The 25,212-nt window shown below is 39.5% G+C and overlaps 1 protein-coding gene across 1 annotated transcript in view; it reads left to right on the top strand.

The window, feature by feature from the left end:
* adam12b (ADAM metallopeptidase domain 12b) overlaps positions 1 to 25,212 on the top strand; it is a 106,464-nt gene that overhangs the window by 17,473 nt on the left and 63,779 nt on the right. Inside the window, exons 2-3 of the mRNA XM_042502410.1 lie at positions 1,327 to 1,448; positions 5,951 to 6,024. Coding sequence (XP_042358344.1) covers positions 1,327 to 1,448; positions 5,951 to 6,024 — 196 coding nt within the window. The remainder of the gene's footprint in view (positions 1 to 1,326; positions 1,449 to 5,950; positions 6,025 to 25,212) is intronic.

The raw sequence follows: 25,212 nt of genomic DNA, 5'->3' as shown, positions 1-25,212 counted from the left end.
GGGCCACACTGAGAGCACAGGGCAACCGCCGTCACACGCCGTTTGAAGTTGTAAGAAATGCAGTTGTGGTGGCGCAGAAGTCATCTCTGAATTTCCTCTTCAAAGAAAGAGACTTTTAAGAGACAGAGTGCTTGAAAATGAAGTCGTCTCCAGCCGGGAGGAGAGAGGGAGGAATGGTAAACAAAATATGTCAGACTGTTGTATCGCCGCTCGGTGTACTACTGAACTCTTGTTGTACCCTGCATGACGCCGCGCATGCAACTCAGACAAACAGATGCTTTACGTGCACATCTCGAGGGATTAAGGAACAAGTCCAGACCTTAGACATACAGTAAATGGAGCCGCAGCACGCTCTCTCAGTCTTCCTTTGGTGATAGCAGGAGTGCCAAACCTCAAACAACTTATCCCCTCCCCTCTAACACTCCCGCCCCACTTCGTCTCCATGGCTCCTCACTGGGTTTGTAACATTTATTGGGCTTCACAGGAAGCCTGCTGGGCCTGCTACAATTCAGACATGCTCAGTGAGGCCGTGGGAGCATTAGGGACAGCCTCTGTTGTCTATGTAAGAAGAGGGGGGAGAACTTGATAGAGACACTGGGAGAGCAGTGGGAATTGTGACTATGATTCCCACATTCTGCTTGAAGCCACTGATCCAGTTTATTATATTTCATCCTATGCTATATATACATCCCGTTTTGTTTGCCTCCCAAATGAGCAGTCTTTTAAGCGTGAATTACCATAATTGGCTTCTAACTTTGCTAATTTCCCTTCAGTCTGAGTTTAAAAGAGGAAAAGACGGAGAGAAAAGCAGCTGACTGCATTTTCTGACCTTAAACGTGAAGTGAAAGAGGAAAAGATAAATAAGAGGTGTAAAAGACAATTTTATCCTGCCACTTGTTTTTTTGTTTTTTTTTAAACTCCACTCCTGTCTGGCATTATCGTAAAGGCTGAGTTCCTCATAAACTGTGTGAGAGCATCTATTATTGATGCTCTGTCTGTGTGGCTGTGGTCCTACTGCAGAGAGGCCCTTTGGGGGACAGCACATCTCCTCACAGGAACAAGAGTGAGCTTTTACTCTTCCTCAGCAGCACAGCCCGCAATCCTTAGTCGTGCTGTGCCATGTGTCTGAGGCTCCCTGCCTTTGTTCCAGGTTGTTTTTTTTTGTCTGAAACACTATTTTTGCGCTTGAATTATTGAGGATATTACAGAGCAGTTTTGACCTGACCTCTTTGTCTGCATGCCAGTTTGACAAAATCTATTGTATAAGCATCTGTGGTTATTGTAGTGTGATGTTAATGTCATTAATCTGATGTTCTTTTTTTACAGGAAGTAGCCCAGACAAGGCTAAACAGCGAGGGGAAGCAACCAAACCAGACCGCTATGGGACCACTGTACCTCTGCTGCTGAAGGGCAAGGAACGCAGACCTTTCCTCCAGCTCACCACCAGGGTAAATACTCACAAGGCCATTTAGCAGCTCTATCTTAATGCTAATAAGCTGGCTCAGACAGCAGCCCAGCTGATACAAGTGTGCTTTCAAGGGCTCAGCCAAGTGCAAGTGTCTGACTTTTTGTTTAACATAACCACACTATATGTCATGACTCCTTTTCCAGTTTCCTCTTTGCCCCCTTGCTTGATCTTCTTTAGTAGAGAGTCCATTCCTTTGCTCAGTTTATCCGCTGTCAGTTCCTCGTTGTGGTTTCTCTCCTCACTAGCACTCCTCTCCTTTGTTTGCTGAATACAAGCTCACCCTGTAGGCGATACATGCTGTGAAATTACTCCTGAAACTCGTCAGCCTTTCAACAGTTTTACAAGTCAGCAGTGCACAGAACTGATGCTGTGAGAAAAAAGGAACAGCATGAAGCAGCCTTATAACACCCTGTAGGTTCATTTTTTTCCTGCAACATAAGATGTACACTCGATTTAAAAGATGCATGCATACAGTCCAGGGCTCGAAATGCTTTATTTTCTTTGTACACACACTGGTGCATGTAACTGCACCATTTTTTAACCTGTACATTTTTTTGCTTCACTATTTGGTGTATTTGTCCTTCTCTCTCTGCACTCTCACCAGGGCCAATGCCAACTTTTTAATTTAGATTGGAGTGAGACAGTAAAATTGCTTCAAATTTCACATGGTCATAGTCAGGGTCAATCTGAAGTGGACTCCATTAAAAATTGAAGCACGTTCAAATATGGGGAAATTATGAATGTTGTATGTTCTTGCCAATGGTTTTTACTTGATATAAAAAATCCAAACCTCTCTATTTTTCCTTATCCTGTGTTCCTGTGTCTCTTTTTTTATCATTCTGTGCCCCTACCTAAATTCAGACTTTTTTGCGGGTCCTTGAACACAGTGCAGGCAAATCTCATCATGAGTTATTTTTATCTGTAAGCAGCAGTTCGAGTTGTGTCGTGGATAACTGATCAGTTGATCTGGTCAGAACTGATCAGATTGATCGATGGATTAGAGAAGAAGCAGAGTGCATTGTGAGTGAATGCAAACTTTTAGACCAAGCACAATGAGCAGACAGGTTTCACTTTCACTTTGCGTAGTATTCTACTGCTCTGCCTGTGACAACAGTACGTTTGGTGCTCTAAGAGTGTGGTGCAATGAATATTTGCATTGTCTATATATATTTCAGTAGTGCTATAAAGCAGATGTTTTAACTGTGGCAGTCCAAACAAAATAAATAAATGTGTTGGAAACCCTGATTTGTATTTCACTATATGAGAAAATTGATTTATTCTATGTGTGAAAAAGGTCAATTGTGTAAATCTCACTCTCAATGCTTGAGAGTAAGTAGCCCTGAACAGCTATGTGCACTGATGCATGTAAAACTGAGAATTACATGCACAGCTCAAATTTTGCGTGCATTACTGTGCATATGCACATGGTATTTAAAGCCCTGCAGTCAAATCGGCCCCCTTTGTACTCTCCAGCCTTGTGTTCTAAGGCAGGAAAACAAGTCTGTCCCACCTACTACAGCTGGAAAAGAAAATGTTTGAAATTTGGAATCCCCCACCACAACTTAAGGAAACTTTTCCAGAGGAGGGAAATGCGTAGGTGTTGAGAACTCCCTGAGCAATCAAATATTTTTTCCTGGTGCATGGAAGCAGCCACCTGAGAGAGTGATTTTTTTCCAGCTTCGTGCTTTTCCTCCCAAAGCCTGTCAGTAGGAGAGGGGCAGTGAAGTTAATTACATGAATTGTTTATCACCCACACGTCACATTGGCATGAGGGAAAAAACTACTTTTATGGAGTTAATTATGAACCCTTTTTCATCTACATTCGATATGTTTAACCAGCAGCGACTGCTGACATTAATCATTTTAGTTGAGGAGATGCAGTGGTTTTACAGTATTCTATCTATAAGCTGACCCTTCCCAAATTAAACTGGCTGCCAGGGCAGCTGGTGATTGTCTGACCACAGATTGCTCTAAGACTTAAACCTGCGCGGATAACAGATTGATATAGCCTCTCCTTGTGCCAGTGGAAGGTTATGAAGCAGTAAAGTATTGCAGAGTCATTGCTTACAGTGACATCCACACACACGTACTTGCAGCCACACTAACACACAAACATGAGAGCTGCAGACCGACTGGCAAAGTAGTGGCCTGAAGGCATCGGTCAGCAGACCCAAGAAATGTCACTGAGAGAGGACAGAGTACATCTGAAATATCAACTGATGATACATAAATCTGCATCTGTTCTTCACTGAGCACATGCCTGGCAATTTTTGTATCTCCGCTGGCTTGGATAAATAAATTTTTCATGTCTTTCTTTGTGCTTTTCTTGGGTTTTTCATGTTGCAAGAATGGTCTGAGGTCTCAGGCATAAATACAAGTTGCCTCTGTCCTGCCGCAAGGGCACTTACTCTGATAACAACTATTTTCTGAAAAGCATCAAGTCATCTTAGAGCTGTTTGTTGGGAAATTGCCGGTTTGACATTTGATTTAGGATTAAATCTAAAAATGCTATTTGACATTGTGAGCAACATCTCCTGCGTCACCTTCATTTCCTGGGTTCTTGCAGCCATAAATCAGTGGCACTGAATTGCTCACATCACATAGTCATTACAGTTGCTCCTGCACTGAAATACAGTTTTTCTGCCAAAGAATCTTCTCATGCAGAAGGCAGTTAGGAACAAAATACCATCCATGTCTAGCATTTAGGATCATTTTTGCAGATAACATCCTGTACTTCACCAACTAGAAAAGTCCAATTTAAAGTTGTAACCCTTTGTTCTGGTTTATTGGATGACATCTGTGGTTACTATAGTAACAGCAAGTATGGTTTAATCGTAGAAATAGAATGAATAGAAAGGACATTCAATTGTTTGCCACTGTCATTTGACTAGTTCAAAAGAAAATGGTGATTGATGGCTTTTTGTAATCAAGGTAACAACAATTGTCAGTTTAAGATCTCTGTTTTAGCCCATACTTATTTATCTTATTAAATACAGTTGTGTACACCAATCCAGATTCCTCTCTTTCACCGAACCAAGACTAATGTTGGCGTATAATTACCTTGTTAATGCTTCATGAAACACACATCATTCAAACTTTCTTCACTCCTCATAATTATCTTAGTTATCTAGTTGGTTAGTCCACAGTTTTAGCAAACACCAACTTGGGTTTTGTCAAAATAAACCTGTAATCCTACAAGTTTGATGTGAAAATAGGCTGATTTAGACACTATTTATCCCAATGGTTTCTGCGACCTAGCTGTCTGCTGAGCAGCTGCTCTTATCCGTTTTTTCGGAGGCAGCTACAACACATCATTTTTCAACAAATTTGCAGTGAATGTCAACAAAAGAGAGAGGCAGTTGGCACAGTAAAATTTAAAGGTAACTGAAAACGTACTACTCCACTGCTTGTTATGTCGTTACTGCAAAACCTCGCCTAGATGAGTTTGTCACTTGCCACAAGTAGGTTTGTCATTACGGACATTAATACCAACAGTACACATAAAATATATAGATTTGTAAAATATATTTTCCTTTCGGATACCAATTTTGATACCTGGACTCATGTATCCAATATAGAGAACTGATTCAATACAAATGCTTTAAAAACAACAACAAAACAAAACTTAATTTTATAAAAACATATTTATATTTATAAAACATAGACAAATTCATACAGAGAATGACTGCTGGTCACACAACAGTAGCTGCACAGCTCAGTGTCTGTATTGGCTACTGTTGCAGAGTGACAAAGAAGAATTGATTGTGGGGAAAAACTGTTGTATTTTTTATCAGGGTGTAAACAGCTTAAAGTTCTCAATAAATGAGATGGTATCAGATCTGTGCGTAGATTAGTGTACTTGCAGATCCTGCATTTTAGGCAGAATCAGAGGCATGTCTCATACTGATATTGACATCAGAACAACTGAACAACAAAAGTGGCTGCTGCTCCGACCATCCTGCTATGTTGATTGGTAATGTTGGTTTTTACTTTTATTCTGTTTTTATGGACTTAATTCTAAAGCAAACACTCGTGGAGCAGCTTTTTCTTTTTTTTTATTATCAGAAATATAGCAGAAGAGCGACTGTTGTGTCTGTTAACTGGGCAGCCAAACAACTGAATGTGAATACATTAAATGGCTATTACAGAATAAATGCTGTTGACCATTTACAAAAATCGGAAACGAGATTTGATTTCATGATGCTTTCAAAAATTATAAATTTAAAGAGACTGTATAAATATAAGTCAGTTGGTTAAGCTGTGAAACAAGTCCACTTGTGTGTCGTGCACAGACTTGGGAAGTGTAGGATGTGGACGCTTTCTTCCTGTTCCTTTAACACTATTGTGCTGTGCCACATCCTTCCTTGTATACAGCCCGTGTGTCAAACTAAAGGTGAAGCTTCACACAAATGCTGATGCAGAGGCAGGATGGGTGAGATCCGGGTACCACCTTAACACTCCCATCGCCCTTTTGTGTTTCAGGGTCATCCTGCGTCACTCCAGCTGCTGGTGCGTGCGGAAGGTGAACAGCTGATTCTGCTGTTGGAGAAAAATGAGTGAGTTTTGATTTATTTAAATTCTCTTTCCAAAGTCATTGTGAGCACCAGGACAGAGGAAACTGGATATTTATTATGTTAATCACACAGAGCCAATAGATAAACCCAAGCTCGCAGCTATGGCTGGCTGGAGTTATATATGCAAGAGGTGGAGAAGTTGTATGGGTCTGGGCTATGATATAGTGTATTCAAAGAGGGAGAAAATAATATGTCCCCTAGTGATTGGACTCTTTTATAGTTCGGTCTCTCTGAAGGGCCGAGAGATGAAAGCTGATAAAGAATAAGGAAGAGGAGAACTCTGAGGACATGCTTGTTCTCCCCTGCTTTGCTTCTCCTCTCTTCTCATCACTCCGCTGCGGAAAATAACACAGTGAACTGTGAAACGAGGGGTGAGGATCATTTGGAGTTCATAAATATGGAGATACACATTCTTAACTGCTTCATACAGAGAAGAAAGATTGCTGTAAGGCCAGAATAAAGAGCGCGTAAAGGCCAGGTTACATGTCCGGGGAAATTTACAATCTCACAAGAGTGATGGCAGCGCTGCCTCCGGTCTCGCTTCTGCCAGTGTTTCTCATTCAGAGGGAGGGGAGACATAATAATTCACCCTGCTGCTCAAAAATACAGATATTGACACTGGAATGATGGACTTGGTCCACATGTGGTCAGACCTCCATCGCTGATAACTCTAGAAAAAACACAAATCGTGCCGCTGAGACCACTTTCACTTTTCAAACTGCAAAACCGCAGTGGCAGTTGAGAAATGAAAAAAAAAAAAAACTACCTTTGTTGAAATTCAGAAGTGAACTAAGTGATATCAATTCACATATTCATTCTTTCTTTTATGCCTCGTTTCGAAAAAGCTTTGTGTGCACATGCAAGTCAACCAAGGGTCTGTTCTTTCCTATGAGAACGATTACAATGATGTGTTTGTGAAACACCTCCTTCTGCTTTTTCTTTTTTGGTCTGAATAAGCCTCAAGTACGTTTAGAAATCTGCATTTTTGTGGCAAATTTTGGACAGACGGTATGCACTGTGCCACAGGCAGTTGGGAAACAGTGTATGAATAGAGCTATAATACATTTATCAATCTGTTAGCTAATTAGTCTTTATGCCAAGTGACAATTGTGACAGCATGTTTCATTAGCCAACATTGGTAGTGCTAGCTTTGCAACATTTAAAGTGCATGTATGTAGTGGATCATACGTTTTTTTTTACAAAATGTTTCACAAAAATTGCTACACACCTGAGAGGCTGACCTCCTTGCTTATTGAGCGCCATGCATTGTTGGTCTTGTTTTTGTCCCTGTCCTGTTTCATGCACATATTCCTCAAGACTGGAAGGTAAAAACACTCAAAATGGGTTTTTTTTCTGCTACGTATACTATACAGAAGTAAAGACACAAAACAAATATGTGGAAGCAAAGCATTTGGCCCAGCTCAGACTAAATATTCACAAGTCAGAATTGTTTAATAATGTGGCAGGTAAAAGTGGCAACAGCCAGTCAGCATGTAGCAAAGTCCGCTGGTCAAGTCAGTTTCAAATGTAATGCTACTCTTATAGATGGTACTTTTACCTGAAAAGCTGGACGTTCAACAGTCGTACAGATAGCAGTGGCAATGCAGAACATAAACCATCTGATCGACTTGCATTGGTGTAAATTGGAAGGTTTTTAAAACATTGTAGACTGGCACATTGTGAGTAGTAGCAACTTTCAGCTTGTGTCATCCTGAATCTTTGCCTTAAGAGGGCTCAACATCCAACATATACCAGCCAACAACTTCGAAATACTGCATATCTAAAACCACCAACAGACAGACTTAGAGGCTTTTTCAACAAACTGTCTTTTATGTGAATGGGAAAACAACTTTTTAAATACCCCTCCTCTTGTATATTACCCTTCTCTCATAGCTCAAGGTACCCTGTCAGTCCTCACTAACACAATTCATATTACTTTCCAAACTAACTTAACAAATAGTCCTATAAATAAACTGTCCTTGTCCAGAAAATACACACTCCCTAGAAATACTCTGTCCTGACTGACCCTTGCGGTCCCTGTTCCCCATGTGACCTTCAGTGACCTCAGCATCAGCTGTGAGTCATCCGTCACCAGCCTGAGGCCCGGGAGCATGCTGCCATTCCCATCCGGCCTGTTCTCTGTCAGGCCAGATGTGTCCTCTGATATCGCTTCACCAGTTCTGCCAACTCAGAACAGGTGGTCTCTGACCTCTGTGTGGGTCTGTTTTGTCGAGGCTGTGACCGTTCAGTCTGGGGCAGGAGGGAAGATGAGGGCACATGGGGATGCAGTGATGCCTTGGAAGTTTTCTGAACTGTGTACTGTAATATTTTCCAAGTTGGGAACTGTAAGTCAGTGTAATTTTCATTGAATTAATTAAACATATGCACATTGTGCACTTAATGTACATATAAGTTAATTGAACTAATCCAGTGTCTCTGAGATATGCTTGACAGCTCAATTGTCCAGCATTAGTAAAAAATGGTTCCTTTTAAGATTTAAATGGCAGTTTTTCTCCAGCAAGAACGAAATAAGGATGTTAAAAGGCATTTATCATAATAACAGCACTTACTAGGCGTGGTATGCAAATATGCAAATTTCTTTTTTTTTTATTTATTTTTTTTTAATCCCAAAGCTGCCCCACTGACTTCACTCTCAGATGCATGCTCTCAATGTGGATATGTTTAGTGTATATTCTTCACAGAAGTATCTTTTTTTCAAGCCTCTTCACAGTACATTTTTAATGCCACAAGTTTGCATGGAATATTCTGGTATATCGTAGGCGGCTGGAGAGGCTTGGGGTTCATCTCTCATCGAGAAAGCTTCTTCAGTTCTAACCAAAACTAAAGTGGTTAGATCTGAAGAGGCCTCTCAGATGCAAGGTGAAACGTCTTAAAGAAATTCAAGCAAGTCCAGCTGACTATGATATAGCACTTGAGATATTACACAACCTGAATGACTGAGAATCTTCACCAGCGTATTGCGAGGTTGCATGGAATAAGTTTGTGTTTTAAAAGAGCTGAAAAGAGAGCACAGGGTCAGGTTTCACTGCTATTGGTACATAAAATCTTCTGATTGGATACTGAATTTGAGCACTAGTATGGGATTTTCCCACAGCAACAACAATATGTCATCATATATGAGGAAATATGTTTAATATTTGAAATAAACCTCTTAAATTGCACCTGTTCTACTATCTAGTCAGTATTACAGACATGCTGAACAGCCAAGCAGTGTTCAAAACATTATTTTTAGTTCTAAACCAAATCATGACATTTCTGAATGGAAATTCACTGGATATATGGGGACGTTTTGTTCAACACGTCTCCAATTTTCTGTTTAATCTAATAATACAGAATGTTTGAGTAACTCAATATAACATAGCTGCAATATATGGTGAAAACATTTAAAAACTTCAGAGGTAGAAAGAACAAACAGCCAGTATGTTGCAGAGGTGAATACATGTGAATGCAGAGAATTTAAGGGCTCAGTAAGTGTTGCCTTTTTGTGCTGAGTTATGGCAGGTTTTTCTGTGAAGGCTCATCCTTTTTGTGCTTGAATCTGCTGAGCCCGTGCATTTTGCTCATTTGGCAACGCTTGCAGAGCACACCTGCTCCAAGGCCAGTGTGAAATGATCTCAGTCCTCACCAATATAAACAAGCTACCAGATCCAATTAATAAACCGCTGTTTGTTAGGCGCTTGGCCCTGTCCCAACAAAACTTGGCTACGGCAAGACAAGTACAGATCTACTGAGGAGAGAAATCAGCAGGGATCCACTGAGTGTGTGTGTGTGTGTGTGTGAGGGGAGAATGTCCATAGGTAGAAAACAGCGAGATTAAAAATGTTTAAGAAAGTCAGAGTATTTTTGTTTTTGGAAACTTTATACATTTTGCATTTATCACACAAACACACACAAGCTGGATTTTATTTTCTCGGGTGGTATAGGCAGTGAGATGACTGCCTCTTTTTAAATCCACAGACTCTTTCATTTTGTCACTTTTACAAGGTCAACAAAAGTGTATCACAGTCGTCAAAAGAAGAGCCCTGCAAAACCTCAGCCAAACATGTTCTTGTTTGTTCAGAGTAAATGTTTTTTCAGGGGTCTTTTTGTTTGTTTAGATTTTGATTTTCGTGTGCTGTGTACCCAAGGAGCATATTGGGATGTGACTTGCTTGATTTCAATTGCAACAGTCTTACATGCCATGAAATATTACTGTTTTTGTCCCACATGCCAGTTCATTTCAAGTAAATAGCTTAACGCAGTTAAAATGGGAGAAATGTTTTCCCATCACTCTGTCATATCTTTTTCTGGTAAAGAGCAATGGGAATGGCTGTGTCATATACAATATTTAAGGGCTGGGATGTTGTACAGCGCAAACAGAGCTGGACAGACGTGCAGACTTGTGCCAGCAGCGGCTGCTTTGATGTATAGCATTGATCAATGGCACAGTTGGCCAGCTTCAAATGATTAATGGTGGCTATATAGGACATTCCACATTAGTCTTGATTAAAGACTTCAATAGCACTGTCTGGGGGACCAAGGTGTGTGCGTGTGTCTGTGTGTCTGTGTGTCTGTGTGTCTGTGTGTGTGTGTGCGCAAGAAAAGAAGTATCAAAGATTGGCTCGGCCCATTCTACATCTTATGTCATATTGTCTGGTTTCTACAGTCCAGTAATGTTTGAAATTGTTCTATTCCAGCGCTGATATTTTCATTCAAAGAGATTCTATGTAATTTCTAATGAACCACTAAAACCTCAAGTGACAATTATGGGATGTAACATTCTTGAGTTTTCTAAGTAAAGAAGAGTCATAAAAGCAGAAAAAAACTGACTCAGTAACACAGCAACATCTACCGTTTGCTCACATTAGCTATCATTGCCAGAAAAGGCTCCTGGTCATATCAGACTAAATAAGACTGTAGTAAAACCTCTGAGTAAGGATTTAACACCAATGTTTTTTTCACACTTGCCTGATTTTGCAAGGTCAGGAATCTACTTGCCCGAAGTTGATTTTTCACTTGCCCCTATACTCATTGTTTTGCTTTTTAGCTGTTGTCAAATAAGCATTGTCTGTATGTGTATGAAATAAATCAGAAATAGATAAATGAGGAAATAAATATATAAATAAATGTCAATGCCGCATTGTAAGTTAATATAGTTTAATGAATAAAATAAAGACAAGGTTTTTATTTTAAAAAAGTCCCAAACTGACATTTTTAAAAGGAATTTTTTTCTTTATTTCAGACACTAGGACTTTTATTTTGTAATGCCACATTTATGTCCCAACTCTTTTTATTTTCTACCTGTTTAAATAGCCATGAAATACTTTGTAGGATGTAAGTGGATGCCAAAATGTCACTTAGGATTGTTGCGTGCAGCATATATTTGAAATGTATAAATATTGCCTGAAATACTAGGTTAAACCCATTTCCCCCAATATTTGACTTTTGAGTTTTTTAAACATGAACATATGCAGCTAAAAAAAGCTGCCACACGAGGCTTTTCTTTTACTCCAGCACATGATGCCTCCTTTGCTTCAGCCTGTTGTGATCTGAATCAGTGGGGTAAATCCGAATGTAGTGATCCTTTTTCAATGTGAAGTCGATGAAACTGCTAGTTTGTAAAATCAAAGCCCCATGTTGCAAACAGAGCAGGCCTGTTTAGTTTGTGGCCATCTATACTGATATAAATCCATTTTAAGAAACATAATGCACAAACCTATATATTTTTTCCTAGATAATAATAAGTAGAATACAGTTCTCTCTCCAGTCATTATTTGTGCTTTCCTGAAGGATGCATTTGGGTTCAGGTACATCTCCACATGACACATTGCCATAGTGCATTATTTCAGTCCTGTTCCAAGAATGCTATTTTTATTAAAATGTTATTTTCATCTTTTTTCTTTGAACGACAGTGAGCTACATGTGTTCATAGCCTAACAAGCTCTCCGCACAAGACCATGCGTTTCCCAGTGACGACATTTCCTTTCATTCTTCTGTGGCAGGAAAGAAAAGAGGAAAGAGCCCTTTTGAAACACATGGCCACATCTAAATAATGTCACTATGTTTTTGACTAAAAAAAAAAAAAATCCCATAGCAGCATCGTCAGGGTGTTTTTTATGGAAACGAATTAGCCATTTCAATAACACAGCTGACAATGCCAAGATCTCTGTCAACTTGTGGTGCCACACAGGAGCTATAATATCAGCCAGTGCATCAGTGAGAAGGAGCTCACATCAAACAAAGAGACATCCCAGGTTTCCTTTGCACTCTAATTGGATCTGACAAGAATATGAGATAAGTTGAACAATATATGGCTCTGTCCTGAAAAATTGGCTCCTTGTTTGTTTGGCTGCCTAATCTGGGTTTAAAAGAAACTTTTATGCATGTAACTAGTCAGTAATGATGCTGTCTATATAAAGCCGTGCTGACTTAATGACCTACATGAGGTCAGGAAATAGACAGAAGCTGGATGCTGAGCAGCAGCAAACTTCACAAGCAGCACTTTGGCAGTCTACTTCTGCTGCTGCCACCAACTCTTCTATCACTTCCTCTGTTCCCGCATGTCTGTGATCAAGTTATTGTGATGCTTTCCTCCTGTGACATGCCTCACTGTGTCTCCGTTTACATCCAGGTTTTTCTACCCCTCTTATTTCTGGCTGTCTCTCTCCCTTTCCCTTCCTCCCACGCTCTCCACATGCATGCTTGTGTTTCCACTGAGCAGCTCTTCTGTCACCATCCAACCTGAGACTCTGTCAAAGCCGCCAGCGGGGAGCGTTGGACCTCGGGCTGCTGTTCAGTGCCAACACATGTGTACTCGGACTTTGGTGCCAAGTCTCTGTGTGACTTTACTTTAGATGCCAAGGCGTTTTGTTCTGCCTGTCACAATCAATTCAAACATTATTACAAGGTTAAACACCAGTAACCTACAAGCAAGGGCTTTCTATTAACCGATTCTCTGCGCTTTGCTTCATTGTGTATGTCAATTATTCTCTGATTGCCTGTTGAGATACAATATAACAGAGAAAACTGATGTCCAGTGTGCTTAATATTTTTGCACAGCGAATGCACTGCAAAACAGCATAATACTAAGGTCATGTTCAGAGAGAAAACAGCTCTGTGTGAAAAAATGGAGCCCCCTAGTTCACTTAATACCTACCATACACTAGAAGACTTTTTTTTTAAGATTGTTTTTTGTGGCTTTTATTGAGGAGGAGAGGAGAGTGAGGGGACGACATGCAGCAAAGGGTCGAGGATACAACCTCTGTATAGGGTGCCGCTCTATCTACTGAGCCACCAGGCACCCCACACTAGAAGACTTTGAAAATACTTTCAAAAAATACCGAAGTCTGGCACTCTGTTCCCTCTAAAGACAATGTTAGCTTTAAGTCACGCACTATAAGATTTTAGCAAAGACTGAGGATCTTGCAGGGTAACTATTTCAAAAAGTACAACTTGATTCCTTTTGAGATTATCATCCTGCTCCTGGTGGAAAACATTATGCCAAACTCTCTTTAAGAAATACAGAAAGTTAACAATTCCTTATTTGTCTGCAAAAACACATCACTCTCGGTTAAACGATTAAAGGTGTCATATGTTGGCAGTATTCTTGTGTATTTGCAATGAATATAATCTAAAAAGAAACTGTATTTGTGCACAAACTTTACATTTCGGATTATGTCACCTCAAAAAGCTACCAGCATGTGTTGGTTAGCTGTGCCATTTTAGAGGGAGGAGACAGAGGAGATGAGAGGCAGAATTTAGATTTCTAACTGAAGTAAGTGCAGATTGGTGGATCAGATACACTCTGAATTTGTCACTGACTCTTGTTTACTCCACCATCACTCCATCAGTTTCTCCCCCTTTTCCATAGTCCAAGAGAACTGAGACTTTTTCACGTTTTTGCCTCCCTGGATTCCCCTCCATATTTACTGTCCACCTGGTTTGCTGCTCGTTGTTTGGTGCTGGAGAGAGTGCAGCTATTGGTTGTTGACAATTTTCACATCATTGAACTTCATTGTTTGAATGAGCCAAGACCAAAACCTTATGATAAAATTAAACATGTTTGATTTTGCTGGAACATCAAGATGAGAAGAAGACTGAATTAAGGCAGCACAGATTAAGTTTGATCACCACCTTTCACCAAACGCTCAATCACAGGAGTTTGCACAAATGGCAGTAAATTTGCCTGCAACAGTAAAATTGCTTGAAAAGTCATTTGGTGTAAGGCCAGCATAAAAGTGCAGTTCAACAGTGAAATGAGAGGATTATTACCATGCCTATGTCTGGTTTTTTTTAGGCAGCCAAACAATAAAGTCCTTCATCATAGTAATATAAACTGCTGTGCAATGTGTCTGTGTCTAAAAACCCTTTAAAGGGTTTCACTCAAATCGACCTTATCTGGATATTGCATGTATAATACAGGAGTTTCATACCGGGTAACTGAAGTAGCTAGAAGTCTTTTACCTGCTGCTGTTTTTTTTGTCAGTGTCATGTTGAAAACCAAAATACTTTGACTGATAGACTTGTACATGTGTGCAGTGACAACTATCCCAATGCTCACATCTTGTCTGGTTGATGAGATACGGAGCATGTGGCCAAAACCAGAGTTTCCTCACGTCCTCTCTGTTTGAGTATTGATGCGATTGTGAATTTCACCTCTTTTCCCCCCTGATGACATTGTGCTTGTAGTTATTGCTAAGCTTTGAGCACATACTAATCGCATTTTGCCTCCTGCCATCTTTAATTAGTTGGCTAAAGAGTTTGTGGATAATGCAGAGTGCCCTTGGGGAAAGTTGCCCAGTCCTGAAGGACAATAAGTTAAAAAAAGAAAAGAGAGACAGAGAGAGAGAGAGAGAGAGAGAGAGAGAGAGAGAGAGCTGTCTTAGGCGTTGCTTGGGGAAAAGATTAGAGTGGTAGTTTTTTGACCGGTGGGATCAGAGCCAAGCATCAGAGCCATGCTAGCTCAAAGTGTCTCAATAGTTTGTCTTTTTTTTCTTTTAAGTCTCTCCCTATCTCGGGCTCACTTTCTCTTTTTGCCTCCTGCATTTCCTAAAAGTGTGATTGATTTTACAGACCCAAAGATCCCTGGGGAAGATTTGTGTTAAGCCTGTTTTTTGGCCATAAAGAAAATCCTACACTATACTTAAGCCCTATATGCATAAATGTATTCTCATATTCATATGACTACGTAGCTTGAATCAACTTGTTTATTAAAATGTTTTTGTTACAATACATCCGCAAAAAACTGTAGTTGGAGTGCAGCAGCTGAAAAAAAGAATTTTGAGGAATAATTGGCCAAATGACGAATGTGTTGCGGTTATTGTCATTATTTTGGTTTCCATGAAACAGTTAAATACATTAATGCACTAATGCAGTATGTCAGCATATGGCATCATCTAATTGTTCAGTGCTACAGACCTATTTTTAGGGGCCTGCAGCAGCAGCAGAGAGGATGCTGAGGGTGTTGTCACAGCACTTAGCCGATGTGGTCAGGTTGTCTCTCTGTATATGTTCATTTCTCATTCAAGCAAGGGAACATTGAGCAGAACATCTCCCAATTTAACTGCTTTTAACCTTACATATACTGTACAGAGAGTGGGTCGCCTATCAGAGGTGCTAGCTAGCAGAACAATCAGTTTCCTGCGAGTGCGAGCGATTTTCTGTTTCCTTTTCAAGCACTTAACATCCAGTAAGAGCTCCCAAATGAGAGCACAGATGTGATGCATTTTCAGCCTCTGCCACAACACCTTTAAAAGGCCACAGCTCTTTTTTTATTTTAAATTAGACTGTGATATACTCAGTATGGTGTCAGTGGAGTGAACTATTGACTTGGTGTAGGTGAGCAGAAAATCTATTATCTGCGTTGGATTTTTTGATATACAGTGAGGCAGATGTTGATGGTGCATAATATTCGTATTTATCCTCAGCATCATTTATCTGCATCGGCAGGAAACACTGGTGTAAGAAACCTGGAGAGCATGCCACATGAGTGATTACATTACCTTGCTGTACGTAAATAGATCTCTCAAGATAATAAAATGCATGTGTGATCTGTACATTACTGTATAATGCACTCTCATGCATTTGTCCATGACAGGAAACAGCCACTGATGCACAATTTCTCATCGAATTACAGTTCCAAGGTCAGGGAATCACTCTGCAGTAAAGTGTATCAAAATCACTTTTCACACACAACCTCGCCTTGAAAGCGTAATATAAAAGCTTTAACGACACATCCTTTTCAAAGTAGAAATTGCTTCGTGTGTGGCTCACAGCCTTCTCTACATTGCATATCAGCACGGCTAAGTGAATGGGTCATTTGTAGTGGACCCATGAGAAATAAGGACTTTTCTGCCCAAGACATCAGCTTAGCAGCTGTTTCACACTCTGAGGGGTGTTTATCTGATATGGTTAATGCCAGCAATATCGCTCACCATGCTATCAGCCCATACAGGTTATATAAAATACAGATTATACAGATTATTGAGATTGCTGCTGATGTTGCTGCTCTTGAGCTAAAGCCACTGGTCTGCAGCTGTTATCATGTATGTTCCAGATCCATTCAGTTCTCTAAATCACATCGTGATTCAACTTACCATAGTAAACACATCACCTGATGCATGTATAACACACACTGTATGCACGGCAGCTTTCAAGAATGCTGGCGGGTCACATAATGTAGTTCTCAGCACAATGTGACCAACAGCTCTTTCAGTGAACACACAGCTTACAGTCATCAGTTCAGAGGGTCAGCTGTGTTTACACAAAGCACACAAACACACATAAGGTAGCTCTATACACACATGCACACGAGAGGAAGCGTGCTCACAGTAAATCCAGATGTGCCTTGGAAAACAAGGTGAAGAGGAAGTGCATCATATGACATCACTGATTGAGGGGAAGTTTTTGCTGAACTGGGTCCATGTTGAACAACACAGAGCTGCAGCACAATTAATCTGCAGGCTGTGTGTATAAACACAAAAGCCAGAGGGAGTTTTTTTTATGGACAAAAAAAAAAACAAAGGCGTACTGCTGCAGATTTTATTATTAATCTGCAGAGAAGCAGATAAACTGTTGCCGAAAGTGATAAATGTGTTCTTTTGGAACAGAAAAAGGAAATCTACAAAAACAAATTTATGGTTCATGTTCATGATGTGGGAACATGTTTCATTTAGCTAAACTTACTTTGTAGATTTCAAACCAGCTTTGCATCATAACAATGCAAGACTCTGTTAATGTGTTGCCTATTTCAAACCTCAAAGTTCTTCAGAAACATGTTTTAGTGCACTGTTTAACCGTAATATGAGTTTTTAAACAGGAAGTCTTTCTGTTTCCCATTTTGTAAAAACATGGAGGCTGAAAAAAGAAGATAAAATGATCAAACTAAGCAGCACTGATTAATTAGGAGCTGAGATTTTGTTCCTAAAATGTTTTCAGAGACTAATTTTAGTGCACTGTTTCACTGTAATTTGAGATTGTTCTTTACTGGCTGGCTGCCATATTGTTTTCCGTGTCAAAACAGACAAGCTGGCATTATGTCGTCCACGAGCTGAAGGGTTTATCGGTCTGGTGCGGCACAGAGCATTCTGATAGTGGCAGGTTTTCTAGCTATTAAGCAAAAGTGAATGCAATTGCCCATTTCTAGTACATTGACAGCCAGGTTTTATGAAAAGACAATCTCATTTTTTTCAGTTTTGGTAATCTTTTTATCAACTATGATAATATTTTCCTCAAAGTTATCACTGATATCTGGGAACACGGTGTTGTTATTTCAGCACAAGTCTGACAATGAAAAATCCAAGAGCAGAGCAAATAATCGCACAGCTGTAAACAAGCGTCCAAACCATTTTATTTGGAGATATAACTGAAAGTAAGCAGCTGAAACATAATAAAAACTGCATGCATTTACACCAGGGCAAGTCCAGTAGACTAAAGTTGAATCAGAATTCAGTTGATAAACTGGATGTATAAAGAATTTTGAAATTTGACAGTTTATTTTCATTTTTTTGTCTTTGTTTTCCTTTATTTGGTCATCAGACTGCTGGTCTTTCTTGCTGTGTCTCACTTCTTCTTTGCAACTGTCACTGTTTTCCCAGATCACTAGATGAATTTGGAGAGCTCAATGTTTTTATAACCAGTAAGAATGATTGCCAAAAAAAGTCATGGAGTTATCCTTTAAGGTTACCTCACATCTTTAGGATGTACTGAGCAGTGAACCGTGCAGCACATACAGTCTGAGCTTCAACTCCTGACAGTCAGTGACATTTCGTGTAATCCTTTCACAGAACTTATTGAGAGGCCACAGACTTTATGACTTATGTTTCCTTTGGTCAGCGGATTAATAAATGTAGTGCAGTATTGTATTTTAGACTGCTCACACTTGTAGCTATCAGAGAACTATCAAGTGCCTTACAGCTAGAAACCCCAAATCAGAGCTCTGATTAACTTAAAAGCACTTTGTTGTTTTACCACCCGTAGCCCACGCAATAATTGACATCTCCCGCTCAATACCCAGCTGCCATGACGCCTCGCGTTATACCACATCAGCATCAGTGACAGATTGCTCACCCTGATCCTCAAGTTAAAATGATACATCAGTGCCAAGTGGAAGTTTCCATCCCCACCATGTTTGCAAGGTAATGGGGTGGAGAATGACAGATTGCATGCTATTATCTTATTGGAGAATCAGCGCAGCATCCATGAAAGTGTAAAGAGTGAGTTTAATGACGTGAGACATTTTTTAAGAGGAGGGGAAGAATGCTTCATGCGGTCTGGGGCTGGAGAGCTGATGTTCTGGGATGTATGCAGTCAGCGGAGCGACGGCGTGTTATATTAAAGCAGTTTTAAGTGCTCCTTACAGCTTGGAGTTTAAAGTTGTCTGTGTGTCAACTTTTAGTGTTTCAAAACGATGGCATGGATGTGGGAGAGTGAGAGATGATTCATATTGACATGCACCAGTTATTGCATATTTTTTGGAGGAAGAAAGAAATGACAGTAAGGAAAAAATGAACAAAGCAAGGACTCTCTGACGGTCGGTCTGTCTGTCGATCTGACAGTCAGTCGGTCAGATACCGGGAACTGTTCATCTGTTCCACTTCAAATTTGGTGAGAGTAATGCTGTGGACCCAAGGGCATTCAGTGTCCAGTTTGATGCAATTTGAACATGAAAGATGGTCAGTATTAATAAACTCTGAATAAACAAGTGAATGGTGCTCTGTGCAGCAGCGGGGGCGGGGATTTGCGGACTTAGTTGAGTATGTCATCCATGGCAGGCCTTTACAGGCAACGGCACTTTGACTGCAGTTCACTTTTACTGCTGTTTGCTGGATGTACTAACTGAACTCTTCTTCACGTCCCTGGAGTCAACAAGCATGAGTGGATTGCCAAAAGGAAAAAGGCCACTTTGCCTTTGCAACTCAAATTGTATAAGTTTGCCAAACGAACTTAAACTACGGTGGCTGACAGGGGCAACTGTGCTGCACGTTGACAAGCAAATTAAGAAAAGATTAATTACAAAAAGGTACAAAATATGACTAAATCCTAATAATTTAATTATTGTTCTCACTAACAAAGATCAGACCAATCTGACATCATAATGACACAACCAACTAAGAAAAATGATCAGACCTGATTAGTTTGGTCTTCAATGTATGATAAACCAAGTCCTATTTTTGTCTGAAATGCAGTTTTCGGGCAGTAGTTAATATGTTGTATTATTATTTTAATGAATTATTTAATATTATCTATTTTCTTAGCTTGACTGCGGTAAACACTTACATTTTTGCTAATTTTCCAACACCACTGACGGATGGCCAACTCCAATACCCATAGACTGTATAAAGTAACATATCTCATCTGTGTGCATCACTATTAAGTGTCCTATCAAAACACGTGTTGAGGGATTTGCAGTGCATTCTCCAAATGCTGCTCTTGTGTCTTCAGAATGATGATGTTTTCTTAATTCGCTTGTGCTTTGTCTATTTGTAGCCTGGTTCCCCCATATTAAAAAATAAAAATTAATAAAAATGCTTTCACTAATTAAATCAATGCTCTACTTTTTCATTGCAGCGGTTATGTCAAAACAATTGCTTATTACACCTATTTTAAAATTACATTTGCAATACGTTCAGTGTATTTCACCTGTGTTTGTGAGCACAGGCACCTGCAATTTGAGCGTGTTTCTCTCAGATGGATTTTGTGATTTTGGGGGCCCCAGGCAAACACCGTCTTGTACTAAAACACTTGTGCTCAATGAGAATGTTGGTGCTGGCAGTGATAGAAGAAGTATTTAAAACTTTTTTTTTCTGAAATATAACTATCAACTTGCAATAGTAAAACTATTAATACCTCTCCGTAAAAATCATGTATTCACATTTTCATTTCAAATAAAGAGTGAAAGAAAGGCTTTAGGGGCCATATGCACGCTGTGTTTTTAACTGCCTGGAAAACGTGAGGTTGGGTGCTGGGTGCTACTCTTGTCTCTATTCTGTGCCAACTTTAATTAGTGTGGGGGCAGGTTGTGTCTGAGGTTGCTAAGCAACCATACACAGCACCGTATCATAGGTGCGTCACCAGAAATCCTGAGTGCAGAGCTGATCTTCCTGTTTTTTTTTTTTTATGTTTTATGTGTAGTTCATAGGAGAGATGTAAAGCAACTTACTAACTTTACCTCCTGATATTTACTGAAGAAAGAGGACATATCTGCCAGCTGTCATTTGTTGTTCCCCATCACATGACACGCTGTGTTCTAAAAGTTGAACTCTATACATCTCAAGGCGCGACCATTGCACTCTGAAAAATGGTTGTTCAGGACCACATGTGCATTGAGACGGTGTTGGCGTGGTTTACGAGCGTGCCTCCATTGAAAACAATGGAATGGAGCACACAAAAGACGTGGCATGTGTTTGGCCCCTTATTAGTGCAGTCTACTTATGTTTAATGAACATCTGTTCATTGTGGAGCTTTCAGTTTTAATATAAGTTTCATGAAAAGTAACGTTTTTATTGCTATATTTTGTGAGTAAAATCTGTATCTGCGATGTAACCTGTAACAATTTTCCGTCAGGTACTGTAAATGTAGTGAAAACATCTGTAGTGGTACAGTGTTTTCCTCCAAAGTAGAAATACACAGTAAGTAAGTAGTATACAGTGGATTTGCATACTTTTGAAGTGCTTTGGGGTTTCTTTGTACATTATTTCAGGAGTACAGTAAATTAGAAAAATTAAATGATTCAATATTTTTCATATCTAAACATCAAAATAAATCAGGAGCTGTTTGGGGCCCTTTTAGTTGGGAGCCCAAGGCATTTACCTACCTTGCCTAATTTTAAAGTCTGCCCTTGGTGTCTGTTTCAGTGAACCAGAGTGTATTTCAGCGGCGTTTCTGAATTTAAGTAGCCAAGACTTGTGTCAGCCATGTAGTGGCAGATGTATCTCTCAGGACCAAAGGGAGCACAGTGTTCATTTGTTTATATAAATGGCTCTCCAGAAAGCTCAAAACAGCAGCAGCACAGGCCAAACAATGGAACCATTCTGATCAGGCATGTTTTGAACAGGCACTGTAAATGGAAGGGAAGAAATATGAAAGACAAAAACATCTTTAATATTTTTCTCTGCTCAGCTCTTAATTGCTAATTTCCCCTGAAGACAAAAAAAGTGGCTGAACAATGAGGCTGCCCAGGGGAGCCTCCATAGATTAATTGGACAGATAGGAACCCTCTGACATTAACATTTATGCATTTGTTTACTCTTTTTCAATGAATAATAATAGGCCACCTCCCTTGAAGATCCCTAGTCACTCATTAGTTCCGGTGTGTAGCTTGTTATGGATGAGAATATTGAAGAAGCAAAAGCAAAATACAGTTCATCTCAGTGCTGGGCCGGCATACAAAAACTATTTGTAGAAGTTGTTTAGAATACTTCTGTCTCACAAACTTTTAATGAAGATGTGATGCCACTGCACAGGCTTGTTATCCATACATCAGCTTCACTGTGCAGGGGAACATCACAGGAGGTAATTCTAGCCTTTTGTATTGTGTTTGGCAAGCATGCAAATCATCAACCAATTTTGCAATAGATCCAATTTACGGTATGATTTTTTTTTTTCCTGAATTTCCTTTCGTAGTGATACACTCAGTTATTCAGGCATGATGTACTAAATTTTTCAGTGTTTTTTCACCATTTTACATAGGTTAAATGAAAAGGCTGATGATATAGATGCGTATTCTTCTATCACTACATTATATACATACACATGAGATGTGATTTCTGTGATTTCTGATTTACTGGCACTGTTAGCTTGCGTAAATTAAATTTTTTATTTTTTATTTTTTCATATTTTTTAGGAAACATTGATAACTGGCTATTTATTAAGGTCTGTATGCTGTAAAATTTGATTTCATTCAAAACTGTTTGAAAAAAGTAATAATTCCTTGCTATCCCTTTTCACGGTGGGTGACATACATTAACTGTAGATGGTCAATTAAAAGTATTTTTCCAGAAAGAACTATTGATGTAATATAGAAGACTACAAATGCATACTTCTCCCCCCTTAATGGCAAGTAATACAGAGGCTGACAGCTTGTTCTGATTTTATTTTCTCTCACCTTACAACTGGATGACTCCCCCCTAAAGAAAAAAGAATAATTATCAAAGTGAAAACAATAAATATTCACATTTTACATACACAAGTCAGCCAAACATATACAAAACAATAAATGCTGTACAAATATAAATAATTAATATTGGCTGATTGTCACTTAGTTCTCAGCATAACACAGTTGTTGGCAAAAAAAACAGCTACCTGATATACCAATTATGAGTCTGGGTTCAGTGAGATAAGTGACTCGACAAAAGCAATTACAGATAACCGTCTCTTATAGAAGTTATCAGCTAAACCTCTCAGAGTAAATTTATTTTTATGCCTCTGCGCCATCAACAGCTGTGGCCAAGGGCATCATGTTTTCAGGTTGTCCATATGTCCGTTTGTCCCACTCTCATAAACGTGATATCTCAAGAACACCTTGAGGCTATTTCTTCAAATTTTAACTTATTAAATTTCATTGTCAAAGGTAAAAGGTCACTGTGACCACACAAAACCATGGCCATAATTCAAGAATTCATGTGCTAAATATGACAGAATTTCACATAAATGTCTAAAAGAATAAAATTATAAAGTGATGATCAAAAATATCCAAAAAGGCAAAGGCCAACTTCATGGTGACATCATAACGTTCAGCAAAACCATTATTTATCACCATAACTCAGGAGCAAACTGTGACACATTTGGTCAAATAGTGAATTGCTGGCAATAGTGTTGAAACTTATCTGATTGAATAGATCTTTTATGCTTCTGGGTCAAAGATGTGTGTAAATTATCTATGTTTTAGAATATGTAGCATCTTTGAAGCAACATCCATGTTAAAAGCATTGTCAGCTGTCAGGGTTACATATGAGTCTGGACAGACATGGATGGAAACTGTAACCACAACTTGACTGGTTTGCAGAGGCATACAACCACAACGTGGTAATTTTAGTTTTCTAAATGCAGAAAAGACATTGAATCCTTTGGCCAAGAGGAAGTTAAGGGTGGATTTGAACTTTACTGGTGATTTAAGATAACTAGTATAAGACCTCCTTAGATTTGTAACTGTTTCCAACATCACCACAATAGATTGATCAAGCGTGTGTTCAGTGGTCTGCAACAGCATATTTTTCTAACAGCTCACCATATAAAGAGCATATGGTTCACTGCTTGTTAGTGGTAGTGATGTTGCCTTCAGGCGTTTTGAGTTCGTACCATCGTCATTCAGCGCCCAGAAATATTCTGTGCTGCTTTGTTAGGGTGATAAAGAATTCATACACTCCTTGAGCCACACAGCTCACATTCATAACGGTCTAATGTTTAGCTGTGAAAGCTTGGAGCATTAATTACCACAAACAGCCTCAGTGGTGCAATATGTGGAGGGGATACAATCGCCAGAGGCTACTTGCGCACAGAAATGGACAGGTTGAGCCTGCGTTAGAGCAGCTGACCAGAGAGAAGTGAGACGATTGGCCTGGATTCATGTGCAAGGTTTGCTCTTACTGTACTGTAGATGAGCGCATTTTCCCTCCCGTTGATTTGACAAACTATTCCCTTTAAAGGGCGCAGGGGGAATATGACATCATGCTCTTTGTACAGTTATGAGGAAAAATATGTTTCGTGTGGGAATCGTTTTATGGTGTTAAATATTCCGGACGTGTAGGCCAGCAGCTATGAAACAGTTCATTCTTTAGCAGCTCTGCTGTACCTCACTGCTGTTTGCTGTGGTGGTAACCATTTAGTTTACAACTGAGAGAAATAATGACATTGATTTAGCTTCAGGACAAATTGCAGTGTTTCACAGCCACCAGACGTGTGCTTTCGTTAGAGGTATAAAAAGATTTGGGGCTTGATGGTGTGTTTAATCTTTGTTTTGCACCTGCAGTTTTGCATTTCTGCCCAAAGTCTGTTATCAATTCTTACGACTTTTTAAGACTCCACAGTTGTAAAAAGCATTGCCAGTAAAAAGCAATGGGTGTTAAAAAGGAGTATCTTGAAGCATAAAAGATAAGGTTACCATCGGCACGCAATAAAAGAAAATAAAACCCTTTGGAGATGCAAAGACGATGTGTCAAAGTGAAGAGGCATACCCAGAGGAAAGAAATGGACTCCAGTGATCTGTGAGTTCTTCAGACTCAAAGTGTCTGACAATTGATGCACACTCCCATGCTACAGATGCCTATATTTACCTTCAGGCATTTATTCTATACAAAAATCCCCTCTTAGTGGCTATGTTTAATACACAAAATAATAATATTTTACTTGGCTAATGAAAATGAATATTCCACCAATATTCCTGTTTATATGACCCCATACATAATCCGATCAATGGAGGCCAGGCTGTAAACATTTATTTCTTCTGTAAAGTTGGGGATTTAAACATGGGGGTCTATGGGTATTCACTCTGTTTCTGAGCCAGCCTTAAATGGCCAGTCGATGAAATATTGGCACTTGCATTGGATTCAATTTTCAGCCTTGGAGGTTGCTGCTTGGTCATAAACTGTGATTAAAACCCCCAACTGAGATGCATATTCTGAACGGGCTAGGTAAATGCTGATAGGATGCCCCTAAAACCTGAATAATACCAGC

The sequence above is a fragment of the Plectropomus leopardus genome, chromosome 15 (assembly GCF_008729295.1).
Source record: "Plectropomus leopardus isolate mb chromosome 15, YSFRI_Pleo_2.0, whole genome shotgun sequence".
In the NCBI taxonomy this organism is placed as follows: domain Eukaryota; kingdom Metazoa; phylum Chordata; class Actinopteri; order Perciformes; family Serranidae; genus Plectropomus; species Plectropomus leopardus.
This window is presented reverse-complemented; position numbering and strand designations above follow the sequence as displayed.